The sequence below is a fragment of the Gopherus evgoodei genome, chromosome 2, assembly GCF_007399415.2.
Source record: "Gopherus evgoodei ecotype Sinaloan lineage chromosome 2, rGopEvg1_v1.p, whole genome shotgun sequence".
Lineage (NCBI taxonomy): Eukaryota > Metazoa > Chordata > Testudines > Testudinidae > Gopherus > Gopherus evgoodei.
Window position 1 is genome coordinate 239,591,514 of NC_044323.1, and position 18,242 is coordinate 239,609,755.

The 18,242-nt window shown below is 41.7% G+C and overlaps 1 protein-coding gene across 1 annotated transcript in view; it reads left to right on the plus strand.

The window, feature by feature from the left end:
- RDH10 (retinol dehydrogenase 10) overlaps nt 1-4,799 on the plus strand; it is a 39,378-nt gene extending 34,579 nt beyond the window's left edge. Inside the window, exons 4-6 of the mRNA XM_030553272.1 lie at nt 276-421; nt 1,483-1,614; nt 3,402-4,799. Coding sequence (XP_030409132.1) covers nt 276-421; nt 1,483-1,614; nt 3,402-3,525 — 402 coding nt within the window. The 3' untranslated portion in view covers nt 3,526-4,799. The remainder of the gene's footprint in view (nt 1-275; nt 422-1,482; nt 1,615-3,401) is intronic.
- The last annotated feature ends 13,443 nt before the right edge of the window (nt 4,800-18,242 follow it).

Below are 18,242 nucleotides of genomic sequence, written 5' to 3' on the forward strand. Positions count from 1 at the left end.
TGTTTTCACAGAGTTCTTGTGTTAACTGCCCTAAACGTAACATGACACTTGGGCTGATGTGGCTGTGTATTCAATGCACATCTTTCATCTTGTCGCTTTGAAAATAGATCTACACAGAACCACATCAAATATGCCTTTCCTTTTAATACTATTTACTCTTTGTTACATCATCGCCTTTAACTTCGATTGAAAGGATAAAAGGATAGGCCCATTCAATCTGTTATACTCTTCTTTGTGGCACAGTCTTATTTCTTCTTAATTCATTGCCTACACAGGATTATTGTGCCAGCAAATTTGGAGCTGTGGGTTTCCATGAATCTTTGAGTCATGAATTGAAGGCTGCTGACAAAGATGGCATTAAAACAACCCTGGTCTGCCCTTACCTTGTAGACACAGGAATGTTCAGAGGATGTAGAATCAGGTGAGTAGATGAACTGCATATTCTTTCTCTCTTCCTCCTGCCCTCCACACCACTGGAACTCTAGTCTTAATCCTCTAATTCTGAGCATCTTTTATTTAATCCCCCTCCCCCCCAAAAAAAACTAATAGGAAAGGGAAAAACAGTTAAAATGACACCTGCAGTACCTTTATTCATGTAACTCCTCTCGGTGTGGGGCAGTAAAGATGGGTGTGAGGTGAGGACATGTGCACTTCAGGGTAGGTGCTAGTGAAGCATATGTCCAGTGACTGACTACTGATTTGGGGAATCTCTTAGCAGTAGTGTGTAGAGAAATGTCATTTGTGTAATGTACTCTTGTATTTTGCCTCCCAAATCCTGTATTTTGCCTGAAGTAAGATATAAGATGTTACTCAAAATACATTTATTCCAATACCAATAAAATTCTAGTGATTAAAGGTATTATGGGCAATGGGTCGATATGGCAGTAGCTGATTTGCTGTGTGATCCTGGATAAGTTGAATTGCTTTCCTCAAATTTAGCTTCTGTTTTAGAAGTAAGAATTTTATGTACTTGCCCCTTTTTTTTAGCACTACAACCTAGGATGTCAGAGTGCTATACAAATATCCATTATTTTAGCCATAGTAAATGGTGTTAATCTCTTGAATGCATTTTCTAACAGTAGTCCTGGCAGGGATGTATGCCAGCAAAATATTGAGATTGTCTTTAGCTGAAGCAATCTTTCATACATGCCAGCTACACTAAAATTTAATGCGTTTCCTAATATTGAATTAAAATGGCACTGAATAGATCAACGTGATCAAATTATATGTATTGTATGTAACTTAAATCTATAAGATTATCAATGGTCTTTATAATTAAACAAAGCTAAAATATTAATACAAAATCATTGCAAAGTTGCTGCTACTTGAGTATTAAAGAATGTTTTTAAATCTAAACAAGTGAGCTAATAAACTGTAGAACTAGACCAACTCTGCTTTAATTATTAATGAAGTAAACCGATATTTTTACCAAAGGTCATCTATCTACTTTTGTCAACCTATTTTAAAAATGAAATCTTTCAGAAAAGAAATTGAGCCTTTCCTCCCACCTCTGAAACCAGACTACTGTGTAAAGCAGGCTATGAGAGCTATCCTTACAGATCAGCCTATGATTTGCACACCTCGCTTGATGTACATGGTAACCTTCATGAAAAGGTAACTTATGAAATACTAGCTACTAAGCACATCAGGCAAATGTACAGATTTAAATCCAAAAAGCTTAGTTAGAGGCCTTTCCCTGGAGTTTTATGCACAGATCTCTCCCTTGGCTCACAAGATCACTTTCTACAACATGAGCTCCATGGATCTAGGGACTTACAGGATGAGTTCCCTTTTCCAGAAAAGCCTGAGGCTCCACTAATTTCCCTGCAGCCGTCTTCCACACTGTAGAACCCCATTTATGAGTGAGTCCTGAGGTAGTTGCCAGCAGAAGAATCTGTAGCAGACAAGCCCCAGAGTCAATGCGGGGGCCCTAGGCTCCTGCAGACTCCCTGGGTTTTACACAGATCTTGTAGGAGAGGGGGAAATCTGTAAGTAGAACCTGCTAATCTGTCTGAAAAGGCAGGAGAACAAAAACTTTCCTTTCTCCCCACTCAGTTAAGTGGGTTTTTTTTATTTTTTAAGTGGGGGATCTATTTAAGTGATCTATTCCTAGATTTTTATTCTCCAGTATGCAGCACATAGGAAGAGCGTTTAAAACTTGGCAAAATTCTCTTTTCAACCCTTTCTTATTGCCTCCTTGTGAGGAATTTGGACCTAGGCGTTTGAGGGTTCTACTCCATTCATAACGCAGCAGCCCCTGATCATGGTGGGCAGGCACACCCAAGAGTCCAGGAGGTGTTTTTATTCCTCAGCACCACGTCAGCTCTTCTCAGGAGGGAGTCTATGCCTCTTCTGGCAACAAGTTGGAAGCTTTATCGGCAACTCCTTTAGAACTGACTGGAGCTGCAGCATGCTCAGTGACTTCCTCAGAGGCTGCCTCAGTGCTCTTTGCACAGACAGTGCTCCATGCAGCATCAGCAGCCAGATCAAAAGCTCTTCCTGCTGTCTCCCATTCAGCACTCCAGCTTTCCAACAGGGAGATCAAAGGCCCTCTCAGCAGCTTCTGGGCAATCCAGGCCCCAGGCAGCAGCAGTTAGATCAAAGGCCTTCTTCCAATGTTACTGCACAAGTAGTGCTACCAGCAGCAGCAGAACCTGCATCCGCAACATCTACCTCCCAATGCTCCAGCAGTGGAGGAGCTGAATTCTAACAGTTCAGATCCTGCTGTGTGGCTCACTGGTCCCAATCCAGCAGTCATTCAGCTTCGAACAGCTTACTTGGCACCTACTGCAGGACTAGGGCTTCTGGTTGCTATGGTAATACAAATATGTATGAGTGGAGAGGGAGGAGTGTGGAAAGCCTGCTTTCCCCCATTGGAATTTCCTTGGAGAAGACTAAGGTGAACCTCAGTCCTCCTTGTTCTGGGGTACCTTCTATGGGAGGCCCGAAAGATGAGGATATGGGTGGCGACAGACAGCAAGTGATTAAACTATGGAGTTACTGCACATCTATATCTCTACAGTTGGGAGTTTTGTCTCTTAAATGTACAATGTCGTCTTTTGTTAATGCTGCTTTGAGGGGAGGCTTAGATTTAGCAGACCTTTTTGTTTTTAAACAAGAAGGCGACAGGCAGCACGGGCTAGGTCACAAAGAGGGTGTAGGGGTTCCATGCTAAAGGCTTGGAAAGGAGTAGGAAACGAAAGAGTCTATCTGTGTAGTTTGAGCTGACTTGTATTTTTATTCTCTTCATAAATATCCTAGTGAAATGAGAGACATAAATGTTTTGCCCCTTAATAGGCCAGAAATGGCTAAACTGTGTCTCCATAAAAGTGGTCATGATGCACAGTAAGTTTCATTCCATTGCCATATAACAGATTTTTAACCTCTCCCCTTTTCTTCAGCATCCTGCCCTTTGAAGCAGTTGTGTGCATGTACCGGTTCTTGGGAGCAGACAAGTGTATGTACCCTTTCATTGCTCAAAGAAAACAGGCTACAAACAACAATGAAGCAAAAAATGGAATTTAACACTGGTTTGTACGGACTGGCATTTGTAGCTGAATATGATCAAAAATGTTACATGACTGAGTTCTGAAGTGCACTTGCATCTAGCTCATGCAAATGTCAGCATTTTACTGTGGCATTCTCTTTCATCTTAAACCTGTGTATTGAACTTAAAAATCAATGGGTTTTTTTTACATGCTGTAAATAAACTGACTGTAGAGTACTTGGAAAATGTGATAGGTAAAGTGAATTAAAAACGTAGCTACCACCATTGTCCTTTAGACTGTTACTGTATGTACAGTAAAGTTATACTACTTTTTGTAGAGATGCACTGTGTGAGATCTTTTCCTCAGACTGCCAATGTTTAAACTCTGTCTACAAATAGAATATGCAGTGTTTCAGAAATTGCTTTTCCTTTCTCTGTATTAAAACAAAATCATGCAATTTAAACTACTCCTACGCATGACTTTTTTAGCAAATTCAAGCACTGATTACGAATGCATCTTTCTACATGTTAATCCAACCTGTAAAGGACCCATGGCTGACCTGTGGTTTAATTTTTATGTAGTGACTGCATGCCTTCTGTGTTTAAAAAGGAATTTGTAAATCTCCAATTCAAAGGCAAACAGATGTCTTTGGAATATTTTCAGAGCAAAGCTGTATTGGGCATCTTATTTTCTTTTTCCTGAGAAATGCTGTCTGTGGTTTAAACCATCCAACTCTTTCAAGTCACTTGACCTGAAATGTGCTCTGTGTTCTGTCCATCGCTCTGGATGGCAGACTCCTGCCCTAATAAACTACATTTTTTTTCTTCCTTCTTAATCTTCCTTCCATCAGCCCCACTGCACCCGCATCACCACACCCTCTGAGGAAGTTATGTTACATTTCTGTAGCTGGGCTCTTGCCTAAAATACAAAGCAACTCCAGAGATCCAAATTGTTTATGTAAGTCCTGGTTTTGTGCCAGCTATAGCAAAAGAAAAAGAAAATAATGCTTAATGCAACTTTACATGTGGAATACGGAAGGGTGTAAAGACTTTTTTTGAAAGTTGTATTTGCATTGTAGAACAGCAAATGACATTTTTACAGTATTTTTTGTAAAGCAAACAATTTTGTGCCTTGAATTTGGTAATTTGTGTATTAGTGAAACATTGTAAAAGTGAACTTCTACCTCTGTATCTTAATGTATACCATCCACTTGTAAATTACTATCAAACAAATTATGTGATTACTTTTTTAGAATGTCTTGTTAAATAGTGACCAATGTTTGTTTATTAAAGTGAGCCACCTTTTACTTAAACCGTGATTGGGATGTTTCCTTGAATGACTTATTGATGTTACAGTACTAACTTTTTGATATCAGTTACATGGCCTTTGGCATCAACCTAGTTCAAATAATGAACAGTTACTCATTTCCTGAACTAACTTTCTGCATGTTGTAGAACCTGGTGGTACAACCCTTAATGAAGGTCATGAAAGTCCTGTCTCAGTAAGGACTACAGGATTAGGCCTCTGGTTACAAGGTTTCAAAGCAATCATATCACTCTTTCACTAACTAACTGGTTACAGAAGCCACTCAAAATATGTGTTTGATTTGTCTAACCTAAACAATTTTGGGTTTTGGCAGCACTTTAACTCCATCTGTTCAGAAACTGATAGACAACGCACTGTAACCCCCTAGTGTGCATACAGTTATTCTGTAACAGTCTAAAAGGTGTTTGTGTCTATAGCTTATTTCAGTAAACATACTGTAATGCCAACAAGTAGAGTTGTTACGGCATGCATACGAGGGGATTGTACTGCACTGACTATATGCTACTTCAGTTTGTTTAGAAACTAATACACTGTGTGTAGATTAATCTTTGTACCATATCTCCCTATATAAACTACCAGCTTTTTAAAAAATAAGTGCTGTTTTTTCAAGGCTATACTGTCTGGTATATCTAGATGAACTTACCATTACAGAAAATACAAGGTCTCTCAAAGGAGCAAATTTGGTAACACAAGAGGGAGAAATTAGCTTGAAGCTGCTTCATTTCCTTCGTTAGACAAGTGTTGTGGTGTTGTAAAAAATTATTCTTTATGATAGTGACTTCAAATTGGAACTGGTTTAATAAGCTTTTACTTAGTCCCTGGCAACCCTATACAGTTATACCAGAATATTCCTTTTCTAGAATTAAGGGTTTTTTGATTGTAGAATCTTCTTGTGTTTTTTTCCCCTCATTTTCTTGCTGTAACATCCTGAGTTTGAAATTAAATAGTTGCTTGCATATTTGGTCTGGAAATTCTGAGAAGCCCTCCCCCCGGACCTCTATATCACTTTTATTCATTTTCTCATCTTAGTGACACTAACAAAGCCCAATGGTCATGGCACAAATGGCAGTCCTTTAAAACTTGAGCCATGAAGTGTGCCTGTGCCTGTCTATAGTGATTTGAATACATTCCCTCCCAAAGCAGACCCTCATGAAGAAAATGCTGCATATGAAATAGGTCTCCAAACAGTCATTCAGCTGCTACTTGAGTACAAAAGTACCCAAAGAATGGGAAATAGAACGGGCTGCCACAAAAGTAGAATCAACCTACTCCTTCCTATAAGATGCCCAAAACGAAACAGAATGGGGAAGCAATAGTTAATAGAGGATTCTGATTTAAATTGACTTTGTAATAAAACTCTGAACTCTAAATTCCAGATAGTTAACTAGACTGCCACTCCTTCCTTCCAAGTAAGCTAGAATGGTCAATATTTCTGGGACAGTAGGGTCAGTGACATTGTGCTAAATAAACAAAATCTCAATTAGTCTGGTGTGCTTCAGCCTGGCTATAAGATGGGGGCAGGGAGAAGCCCATGACTGGTTTTTGCCAGTTTAAAAAAAAAACAACTTGAATTTGCTTAAACCCTAACATTACTTAAATATAGATTAAGCAGTGGTTACTGTAGACAGCCCAAAAGACTATAGTTCTTTAAGATACGTGCTTCCTTTTTCACTTTGTGCTGACACTACACAATACATCTTTGCCATAAAAAGCTTTCAAACTATAAGATTGAGCACCTAGCTACCAGGTCAAAAGTAGGGATTAATTTAGTAGGGTGTTTGTTTCCCTCTCCCTAGACTGTACTAATTACAATGAATATCAATCCAGGCTATAATATTTCCCCAAATCTCTTTAAAAATCAGTCCTATCTAGAAGCCTCACATTGTCTTTCAAACAAATTGCCCCGTACTGATTTTAAACCAACTCTGTGCCTGGCCAGGTGTCTGTGGGCTTTAAATTACTGCAACCTTTGTTTCCTAGTCCTGTTAAGAACTCCTGCAGGAGTGATACCTGGGCCTAGCTAAAGCCTAGTCATCGGGACAGCTCCTAGTCTTATCTAAGAAGTCTATGACAAGCTTTCATTGGTGGTGAATTTACAAAGCGTACCAAAAACAGACATATTGTGCAATTTAGCTGCTGTTTTTTCATCAGTTTATTGGATGTTTACATTAGCCCTTAATCACCAGAGTTCCCACTGTTACTGGTTCAGCTCTGGTGGTGGTAGCAATGTTGAGAGCACTAGATGTACGTACAGTAGCAGATGGCTGTAGTTTTTAAGTACAATGCTTGCCTAACTGCTCAGAGCAGGTCTATGTATTGGCATGCTTAAAGTGATGGTTGCTGCCAAATTCTTATCTACACCAATGCTAGCAGTGGTAGGAAATTTGAGAAAAAAGCAGTGTGCAGATGAGACCAAGGCTGCCAACAGAAGGACCACAAACAAGAACAGGTCCTAAAAATGTTATGAACTTTCTCATCTCCCTAATGTCCCCTCCAAATGACAAATGCCATCTTCTGTCTGCTTCCTGTGACTTAAAATAAAATCAATTTAGTGATTGGTCTCTGCACTTCGTTTCCAGAGTTATAAAAGTGATCCTCTCTGTTAAATAACCACAATCTTATATTAAAGTTTAGTTTGTTGTTGACATACGTCTTTTAGTATTTGCAATATAAGGCACTTGGTCAGTTCCAGGGACAGCTGGGAATGTATGAGGAATGCTGCAGAAGTGGGAAGGTGCAGACTGCTCAAGTGGTTAGGTAAAGGGTCTCTAGAACACTTTTATGGCCCACTAGAGGAAAGTGATCAATACAGAGACAAATAAGCAAATGCACTAGTTAGGGCAACAGGCCTATCTTTATTGAAACCTCCAAAGACCATAAAATGTTGGTAACCTTTCTGATGGAAGTAATTTTTAAAAAATAATTTGAAAAGTATTTTAATAAAGGAGCCTTATTTATAGTCTGAGGAGTGCTTATCAGCCACAGCTGTTGAGATTGTGGTATTCTCAAGAGAACAAGTTATTTCACCCTCACTGAAAGAGAGAGGCAGTCATTTAAACTGACTAGTTTGAGTCACTGCCTAAGAAAGTCAAATCAGGGGGTCAGAAATGCCAAACCCAAAGACTCTTCTTAGGACATGATTTTAGTTGAACAATTATGCTAGGTTAGGGAGGCAGACCCTCTAATAAGCAGCTTTCCTCCCTCCCATTAATTTTTGATATGTAAGTATTTGCAGTCCCATTCAAAGAGTTTCATCTGAAGATCTGGAGTATCTATTGAGAACAGTTGGGTCAGCCAAACCATCCCCTTTTACTGAAGGGGCAAAAAACACATGCAAATCCATAACTCATATGCTTGTGAGGCCCAAATCTCTTGTTTTCCAGAAACGGCATTTTTTCCTTACCCTTTTCTTCTGACGCATGAACAGTCAGATGTGGAGATGCTTTCAGTGTTCCTGGGATCCACCTTGGGAAGCTGAGTCTTTATTACTAAACACTTGGAATTGGACCTAAAATTATTCTCTCACATGGGACCCATAACACAATCTGCTGCCTTGAAAATTTTTCTACTGAGAGAGCTGGGAAGCAGCGAAACTAATACAGCACTCTGGGCCAGAGGGAATGAGACAGAGCAAAAGCTAAAGCCCCACTGGGAAAATCATTAACCTCAGATTCTACAGCTGCTATAACTTCCTGTTCCATCATTGTCTGGAGTTCTTCCTCAAGTGCACTCCCTGAAGATAATTCCAGCAGCACAGAATCATAGAAAGGCAGAGCTGGAAGGACCTTAAGAGGTCAAGTCCAGCCTACTGCACTGAGGCAGGACCAAATAAACCAGACCATTCATGACAGGACTTCGTGTTTGAAAGCCTGAAGTTTCTCACCTGCCAGAGATACAGTATCTGACTCTGCTGTATTTCTCATTGGGATGGGTGCTCTGGTTTGGGTACAAAAGAATGGAAACTATTTGGAGGGGTGGGGGTTAAAAGGTGCTATGCATTTTTGTTTGTTTATAATTGTTTTTTGCCTCTGTGTCTCTGAGCCCAAGCCAGGCAATTCAGAAAGAGTGAAATGAAGTGAGAGAGGCTATTCTTTTGGCATTTTCTGACTGGCCTGCACACAGATTTCTAGCCCAATTTCAATTACAGCTACAGAGGGGAGAGGTTGAATTGCTTGTCCTCACAGCTATTTGGTGGCTTAAAACAAAGGCATCCCTGATATTAGAAAAATGCAGTACCAGCCAGAAGGCACAGAGCACACTTTCTGCTAACTCCCCTCCTCTCCACTCTCCACTTTAAAAAAATGTCATCTTCCTTTTAGGGAGCATGCATTTGCAGGTGTTTTAAATAATGTTTCAGCAGTAAAAATCTGTGTTGTCCTTCCCCATTCAGGGAGGCAAAAAAGCAGCAATTGTCTCATTTTATTGTAAGTCTAGAGCCTAGTAAAAGCTCTAGTTGACACTGACACAGAGGAGCCAAATTACCACAGGAGGGAAAAATGTCATACAGGTTTCATTGGTTTAACACACACATTTTATAGGAAGGCTTCTAAATCCCTTCATGTGAAATGATGTGAGCCAATGACATTCCAGACAAAACGGGAGCTGAAGAAAACTGAGAGGTGCTCACTACCATTCTCTCTGCTGTGTCACATTTCCCTCTCACCAGACACCCACAGCTGGTGCCTTCAGAATTTGCAGAGAGAATGCTTGGGAATTTTGCAGGTAAAAAGCCAGTCTCTGACGTCACCATCAGCTGATGAGTCACAAATGTGATCCCACCTGTGTCCTTCTGAACACACCAGCCTCTGAAATGTAAAATTAAAATCCTGTTATCATCTGTTACTTGTATTGCACAAAGATGTGGATCCAAAACAAGTTACACCCATGCAAGGGAGTAAGCAGGTTTGAACTGACTTTTTAACACGGTCCATATTCTTAGGGTCTGATTCTGCAAAGTGCTCCATTGAAGGCCAATCCCCCATTGAAGTTAATGGGTCTCCTCGCAGGCATTCGCTGATCTGGAGCTCATAGCCTGGGGAGGCAATAGTTATTTGGGAAGTTATTAGCAGGAAGTGGATGGAATTTTTACGTTTCATTGTATAAATACTAGACTTAATTACTACATGGCCTAGCAGTAGTTTGGACTGGACAAACTATCAATTCTTCATCAAGTGCTGGTCCCTATTTCTGTTCCACTGTGGGGGTGTGAATGTATTCCATGCTCCTGGTGTTGGAGAATTCTTGTAAGCAGTTTCTGTTGGTCCACACATGTGCCCTTGCCTGCCTTGTGGTTTCAATGGAAGGCATAAAAGGCAGAGCAGAGTGGACTAACCGCCTCTCGAGTTCTTTCTTACCGATGCCTGGCCTGGGTCAGAGCCTCCACTGTCCAGAGTTTTCCTTCGATTTCTTTGAATGCAATTATTTCAAAGTTTACCTGCATGTCTTTTTGTGTAAAGGTCTTTATAGTTAGTAAGTTTTGAATAGTTTTCTAGTTAGATTTCCTCGCCTTGGGGACACCCCTCCCCCACTTCCCCCCACATACCTCATTATGCATATTGGACTATGCCCAGACCTCTAGGCTTTAAAAACAGTGTGTCCTGCCCCCGTTCTTTCTTGGTCAGCAACAACCACCAGTGCTGTTTGTATTGTCTCAGGGAGGCGCATAGCACAGCTACGTGTAATACCTACTCTTCTTTCCCTAGCTATACCTGTGAGATGAGGGAACCGTGGCTTAGAAAACACCTCATGGAGAAGGCCATGATGCCACAGTCAAACCCAGGCTGTAGGCCTCCCCGCCCGCCACCCCCAAGCTCCTGTACATCAGCCTGAATCAACATGGCATGCACCTGCTACCATGAAGTCTGAGTCTGTTGCAGAGGACTCCATATCAACAGACCTCCTGTCAGGGTCTCATCCAGGAGGTAAAGAACACTTGTACAAGCATAAAAGCAGGTCTTCTTCTAAGTCTGCTTTGAAGACATCCGACACAATTCTGCCTAAACCAAGCAAATCTTCTCATTCAATCCCTAAAGACTTAGTACATCTTAATTCCTAAGGCCATGACGCTAAAGTCCATAAACCCAGGTCTCTACTGGTACCAGACTCTGTGCCAGCGATACTAACTCCATTAAAACTGTCCAAGTCAAAAATGTCATGATCTGTTGAGTCTGGCATGATCAGAGCTTCTACCATTGATGGTACTGTTGCTGTCTCACACTCCGGCTACAGGGAACCTCCATCCTCTGACCCCATGAGCACAAACGATTGGGACCCCTGGAACTCCAGAGAGATCAGAAACTTTTATTACATCAGAGACCATCTTTGCTCTTTCTGAGCTTCAGTTTCCCTCCATCACTGGGACCCTCTCTAAGGACACTGACTCCACCAGAGGATGTTACCTTTGACAGAAGCCTATCTCCCCTTCCATCTACCCCTTCCATCCTCTGTCAGAACTGCCATTGGATACAGACGCTCTCTTCTCTTACTTGAGAGAATCTGATCCTCCAGAGTGTCATCATCTCCCCCAAAAAATATTAGTCCAGACAGGAGATCCAGAGTCTCTAAGTACTAACCTCTGCTTTGACATTTACCTTGGGACAGTTGGTACCCCATGCTTTGGGGACCCCCACAACCTCTGCCTGAATGAACATACCCGTCATACTGGGGAGCATGGGACCTGTATACAAAATATACAGAGCCCATGCGTACTCCCAGGTAGCCCCTGCACCCTTCTTCTCTAAGGGAACAGTCAGAGCCTCCTCCTGAACCCACAGAAGAGGTGGGACATGAACCGGTTCTGCTGGTACCAACAAGAATGTCTTCTTCATCTCCTGATTAAGCAGTAACCTGGCATCTCCATTCCCTCCACATAATCATAAACAGTTTCAGGATTTACTGTGAAGGAATGCAGAAGAACTCCAGATGTCCCTAGAGGAGGTTGAGGACTGTCAACACAAACTCCTGGATTCCAACAAATCACCGCATCCAGTTTAGCATTTCCAGCTAATGAAGGTTTCTGGCCTAAAGGAGTCTGGCCTACACCAGATACATCTGCTCCTACCCCCAACAGGGCCGATAAATGTTATTTTGTTCCAGCTAAGGGAGCACCCTGCATCAAACTCTCTGATCATCCAGGCTGCCACAGAGAGATCTAGACAGCAAATCCACTCCTTCTGACAAGGAGGCAAAGTGTTTAGATTTGTTGATAAGAAAGGTTTTCACATCTATTAGCCTTCAGTTCAGAAGAGCAAACTATCAAGAATTGCTAGTTAAGTACAAGTGTCTCAGCTATTCCAATTTCAGATTTTGTAGACAACCTATCGCAGCAGGACAGATCTCACATACAGGCTTGTATTAAATAAGGTTAGCTCATGCCCAAAACCACACTTCAATCAGTGGTTGATGCAGCAGACATATCATCAAGATCAATGGCAATGGCCATTGTGATATACCATAAGTCATAGTTGCATGCTTTGGGGTTTTCCAGGGAGGTCCAAAACACCATGGAGGACTTATCCTTGGATGAAACTCATCTTTTCATTGAAAAGGTGGATTAGTCCTTACATACTTTAAAAGGCTCCAGGGCCATCCACTGCCCCCTGGGAATATGTATACCTGCTCCAAAATGGAAGTATCACTAGCAGTCTTACAAACCTAGACCAGCATCTCAAGAGTTTTATCACCAGCAGTCTTTTGACCCTCCTCTTAAGAGACAGAGAGTACAGAAGTCTCATTTCCCTGTACCTCCCACATCTACAGTGCCATCTCAATCCCATCCCTCAGCAAAAAAATATTTTGGATAGGAGTTTGGGAGCAGCAAACCATTTATGATGCCACCACTAACCAATCCCCACATATTCTTCTGGGGCTGTTTAACATACTATTTCCACAACTGGAGTACCCTAATAATGCACAAGTGGGGACCTATCAGGGATGGTCCAGATAATATTTAGTCCTGCCTTGAGTGCAGGGACTGGACTAGAAAACCTCTCAAGGTCCCTTTCAGTCCTATGGTTCTATGATTCTGTGATTAGATATAATCCATTCTGGCCATGCAGTCGAGTTTATTTCCCTACCTCCTCCAAAACCTCCATTCCTGTCCCTCTTCACGGACCATTCTCATGAGGGGATTTTCAGGCAGGAAGTGGAATCCCTCCTGCAGTGAGCAGAAAAACAGTGCATGCCTCTTCAACACCAAGGGAAGGATTTTTACTCTATGTACTTCCTAGTGCCCAAGAAGACAGCAGGTGGGAGACCCTGTCCTCGATCTTGTCAGTCATCTTTATTTGGTCACTTTGGCATCAATAATCCCACCCCTGGAGAAAGACAAGTGGTTTACAGCTCTTGATATGAACAATGCTTACTTTCACATGGAAATTCACCCTGCCCACAGGCATTTTTTCAGATTCATGGTAGGCCCCAACCACTTTCCGTACAGAGTGCTCCCATTCAGCTTCAACACTGTCTCCATGGTCTTTACCAAGGTCTTTCAAATCATAGCAGCTCATATCAGATGGAACAGCTTCACCATTTTCCCATCTTGACAAATGGCTTCTCATTGCCAAGACACGTCAGGAAGCTTATGAGTCGACCTCATCAATGCTTCAACTTCTTTCTTCTCTAGGCATTTTTGTGAGCTTGCAAAAGTCTGTCCTCACTCCTGTGCAGACTATAGACTTCATAGGAGCCACCCTAGTTTCAGTCACGGTGAGAGTTTATCCACCAAGGGACAAGTTTCACAACATGAGGAACTTGATAGATCAGGTTATACACAACCCTCAAGCTCCAGTCAGAATTTGTTCTTTACCTCCTGGGGCACATGGCTTCAGGTACTTATGTTACCCATTTGCCAGACTCCACCTATGTTGTCTTCAGGCATGGCTCCAGACAGTGTATTCACCAACTAAATAGAGCCTGAATTCCATGGTAAAAATTATTTCCAGAGTAACATCTTCCCTGATGTGCTGAAAGGATCCCCTCAGGTTTGTGGGCATTGCCTTCCTACCATCCTCTCCAGAAAAGATTATAATTATAGATGGTTCTCTCAGGCTGGGGAGCCTGTGATGTTGCAGTCTATCTAATTTTATAAAAATATGCTTATGAGTGAATATAATGTAACTGGAATATGCTTCATGCAAAAAGTCTCTTGTAAGGTATCATTACAAAGCTTATAATCTACTCAGTGTGATCATCCTATTTGTATAAATGTACCACTCTTGTATCTGAAACTAAAAATATGAAATATAACTCTGAGGGCCTAGTGCAATTATGCAAAGTGTGGGGCCATTAATGGTGGTTTGGAATCTTGATGACTCCCATTAACCAGGACAATTGTCTGCAGATGGGTGTGTTTTACCTGTAAGTCTTCCTGTATATGTGTGTGCTGACAAGTGGGCAATGAAGTCTTGCAGTGACATGTGATCAGGTCACCTGAACTGGAATCCATCTTTAACCAGGTGTCTTTCCATTGTGAAGGAGGGGGTGGCAACTCAGAGAGAGACAAAAAGATTCCCACCTTATGCAAAAGATATATAAAGGGGTGGAACAGAACAAAGGGGGAGAGGAGTCATCATGAAGAATCCCCTAGCTACCACCTAAGCTGGAACAAGAGCTGTACCAGAGGAAAGAATTGTGCCCAGGCCTGGAAGGTGTCCAGTCTGAGAAAAAACTTACTGAAGCATCTCTGAGGGTGAGATTATCTGTATTCAGTTTGATTAGACGTAGATTTGCACATTTTATTTTATTTTGCTTGGTGACTTACTTTGTTCTGTCTGTCACTACTTGGAAATCCTACTTTCTGTATTTAATGCACTCACTTTTTACTTATTAATTAACTCAGAGTATGTATTAATACCGGGGGAGCAAACAACTGTGCATATCTCACTATCAGTGTTATAGAGGGTGAACAATTTATGAGTTTACCCTGTATAAGCTTTATACAGGGTAAAACAGATGTATTTGTGTTTAGACCCCATTGGGAGTTGGGCATCTGAGTGTTAAAGACAGGAACACTTCTGTTAGCTGCTTTCAGGTAAACTTGCAGCTTTGGGGCAAGTAATTCAGACCCTGGGTCTGTGTTGGAGCAGATGGGAGTGTCTGGCTCAGCAAGACAGGGTGCTGGGGTTCCAAGCTGTCAGGGAAGGCAGGGGTAGAAGTAGTCTTAGAACATCAGGTGGCAGCTCCCAAGGGGGTTTCTGTGATCCAACCCATCACAGAACCCACATGGACAGCCATATGGCACAGTGCACTTGGACACCCTAAGAGACCAGGATGCACATCAACCTTCTGGAACTTCAGGCAGTCTCAGAAGCTTGCAAGGTTTTTCTACAATTCATCTAGTCCCCTTATGTCCTCATAATGTCAGACAACAGGACGACCATCTTTTACATCAACAAACAAGGAGGGGCGAGATCAATCCCCCTGTATGTAGAAGCGGTCATTCTGTGGAACTGGAGTAGGAAGACTCAAATCACCCTGTTGGCAGCTTACCTTCTAGGAACTCAGCATGTGTTGATGGACTCCCTCAGCAGGCATTTTGGTATCTATCACAAGTGGGAATTGCACAATTCAGTAGTAAACAGCATCTTCACTCAATGGGAGACTGCCAGCCAGGATCTGTTTTCATCCCAAAGGAACAAGAACTGCAACATATACTGTTCCAGAAGAGCTATAGGTCTACACTCTCCTTCTCCCCTGGTCAGACCACCTGAGCTATGCTTTTCTTCCCTTAGCATTCCTACCTCGGGTCTTATGGAAAATTCATCAGAACAGGGCACAAGTCCTCCTCGTTGCCCACACTGGCCCAGACAGTTTTGGTTCCCAAATCTCCAATGACTGCCATCTCATCCCCCGATCAGCATCCAGTCCTTTTCTGATCTCTTAACCAGGAAAAGTGCAAGATCAAACATCCCAATTCTGAGGCACTTCATCTCGTAGCTTGGTTTTTGAATGGGTGTCATCATTAGAACATTCCTGCTCTGTAGCCATACAAACCGTAACTAATAATAGCAGGAAGGACTCCACTAAGAAATGCTATTCAGCCAAATGCAAGCATTTTTTCCATCTAGGCATAGCAGAAACATGCATCTCCTGAATCAGCAGATATCCCCCATATTTTGGATTATACTCTTTTTCCCAAAACAGCTGGGATCTCCCACAGTTCTTTAGAAGTCCACCTGGCAGCAATTAGTGCATGCTATCCTCCAGCAGAGCATTATTCAATTTTAATTCACTGGTTGACTAGCAGATTCTTAAAAGGTGTAAACAGAACTTGCCTACCAGCAAGGAAACCTAGTCCTCATTGGGATGTGCTTTTGGCACTCTGTAACCCTCCTTCGAACCATTAGCTACCTGTTTCATGTCTCACTTAGCAATGAAAGTTGCATTCCTTGTGGCCATCACCTGAGCCAGAAAAGTGGGTGAGCTGGGAGCCCTAATGGTGGATCTGCAATACACTATATTCACAAAAACAAAGTCTCTTTACGACTACCTCCAAAATTCACCCCCAAACTAGCATCAGAGTTTCACATAAACCAGTCAATCCACCTGTGTTTTTTTTTCCCCCGAAACTGCATGTATCTGAGGAGGAGAGGCGACTTCCCTCCCTTGACATATGAATGTTCTTGCCTTCTAGAAAAGATTGTTTCTAGCTATAGCAGAATGAGCCTGAGGTCAAACTAGCTCCTCTCAGAGGATTTCTAAACAGATCATTCTACAAGAGCACAAGCAACTTCACTGACATTGCTTCAAGAAATATCCTTAGTTGACATTTACAGAGCTGCTACCTAGAATTCCATCCACATATTTGCAAGATATTATGCTTTAGTGCAGAATTCCTCCACTAACACATCCTTTGGGACAGCAGTTCTCCAAAAGACTCTGCCATCTACATTTTTTTCACCCACCTCCTACTTGTGTATTGCTCGTCAGTCACCTACAGTGGAATACCCGTAGGGACCTGCACTCAGAGAAGAAAAGGAAGTTACTTACCTTATAGTAACTGGAGGTTCTCCAAGTTGTGTGGTCCATATCTGTATGCTACCAGCTGCCCTCCTTCCCTTCTATTTGGATCTTTACTGGATTTGCGGTAGAGAAGGAACTGGAGAGGTGGTTGGTCCACTCTGCCCTTTACCCCTTTGTTTGAAAGCACATTGAAAGCAAGAGTGCATGCATGGGCCATCGGAAACTGCTTGCAAGAGTTCTCTAACTCAGTTTGCATGGAATGCATGCACACATCCATGATGGAGTACAGATAGGAATCACATGACTTGAAGAACCTCCAGTTACAATAAGGTAAGTAACTTCCCCTTTTCAACTGTCATATAAAGGAATCCCTATGGTCCACATACTATTTTGCAGCCATGTAGTTTCTTGTACCTAACAGTTGGGATCATTGATGTACAATAATACATACTGCATTTACATTTTATAAATGTATGCTTACCCCAGATAAAGTCTTCTGGGTTAGGCCAAAGTGAGGGAGAAGGACACTTGGAAGTACGATGGACTAGGTGTAAAGGTTTGCAAATGACTTTCCATAAAGAGTTTTAGGAGTGGTGTTAGGAACTAGCTTAATAAATTAATGCAAACTATATATCTGCCTGAGCATGCCTGAGTATCTGTACAGCAGACTCCTGCTAACAAGCTATTACTTACAAGAGCTCACAAATAATTTAATGAGAACTATTTGTGTACCCTTTTAAATACAGTTGTGTTGCTTACTTTGTTTGCAATTCCATTTTATTTAGGTACTTCTTTCTTACAAGAAACAGAAAGCCAAGCTGCCTTTTGAAGTCCACTGTTTAGGTCACCTGGATATTAATACTGATCAAACTCACAAATCAAAACTTTAGATGTCCAAGTTGCAGATATAATTACTGTAAATAGTAGTGGAGGCAAAAATGCACCCCTAGAGAGAGGCCAACTTTTAAAATGTGGCCCAAAGCTTGAGAAGTAGAATTGTATAGACTCTCTTAGAAAACAGGGCCTGTCTTATTTCTTCTGCTTTTTTAAACTGGCTTGGAACCAGATGTTTTCACTTGAATTTGATCCCAGGCATTCCTAGTGATGTCAGATGCAGATCCAAAAGGTAATGATGAAGTCAAGAGTTGAAAAATTATCAAGGCCTAATCTTGCAATTTAGTCCCTTGTAAATCATTGGAGTTAGTTATTACAGGGCAGTTCTTACCAAACTAGGTCTCTTGAGAATTTGCATTAACATAGCCACCTGCTTTACAGTTAAAGAGATAAATTTCTTTGAAGGGAATCTTCCATTCTTGATTTTATTTATTTCTTTGGGGGGGATGGATGGATTGACTGGGAAACTCTTAGATTGTGAGTCCTGGGGCATGCCATTTCAGTGAATGGTGTAATTCATTTAGTTTGCTTGATAATTCACATAAGGTCATAAAATTAAACATATAGCAACAA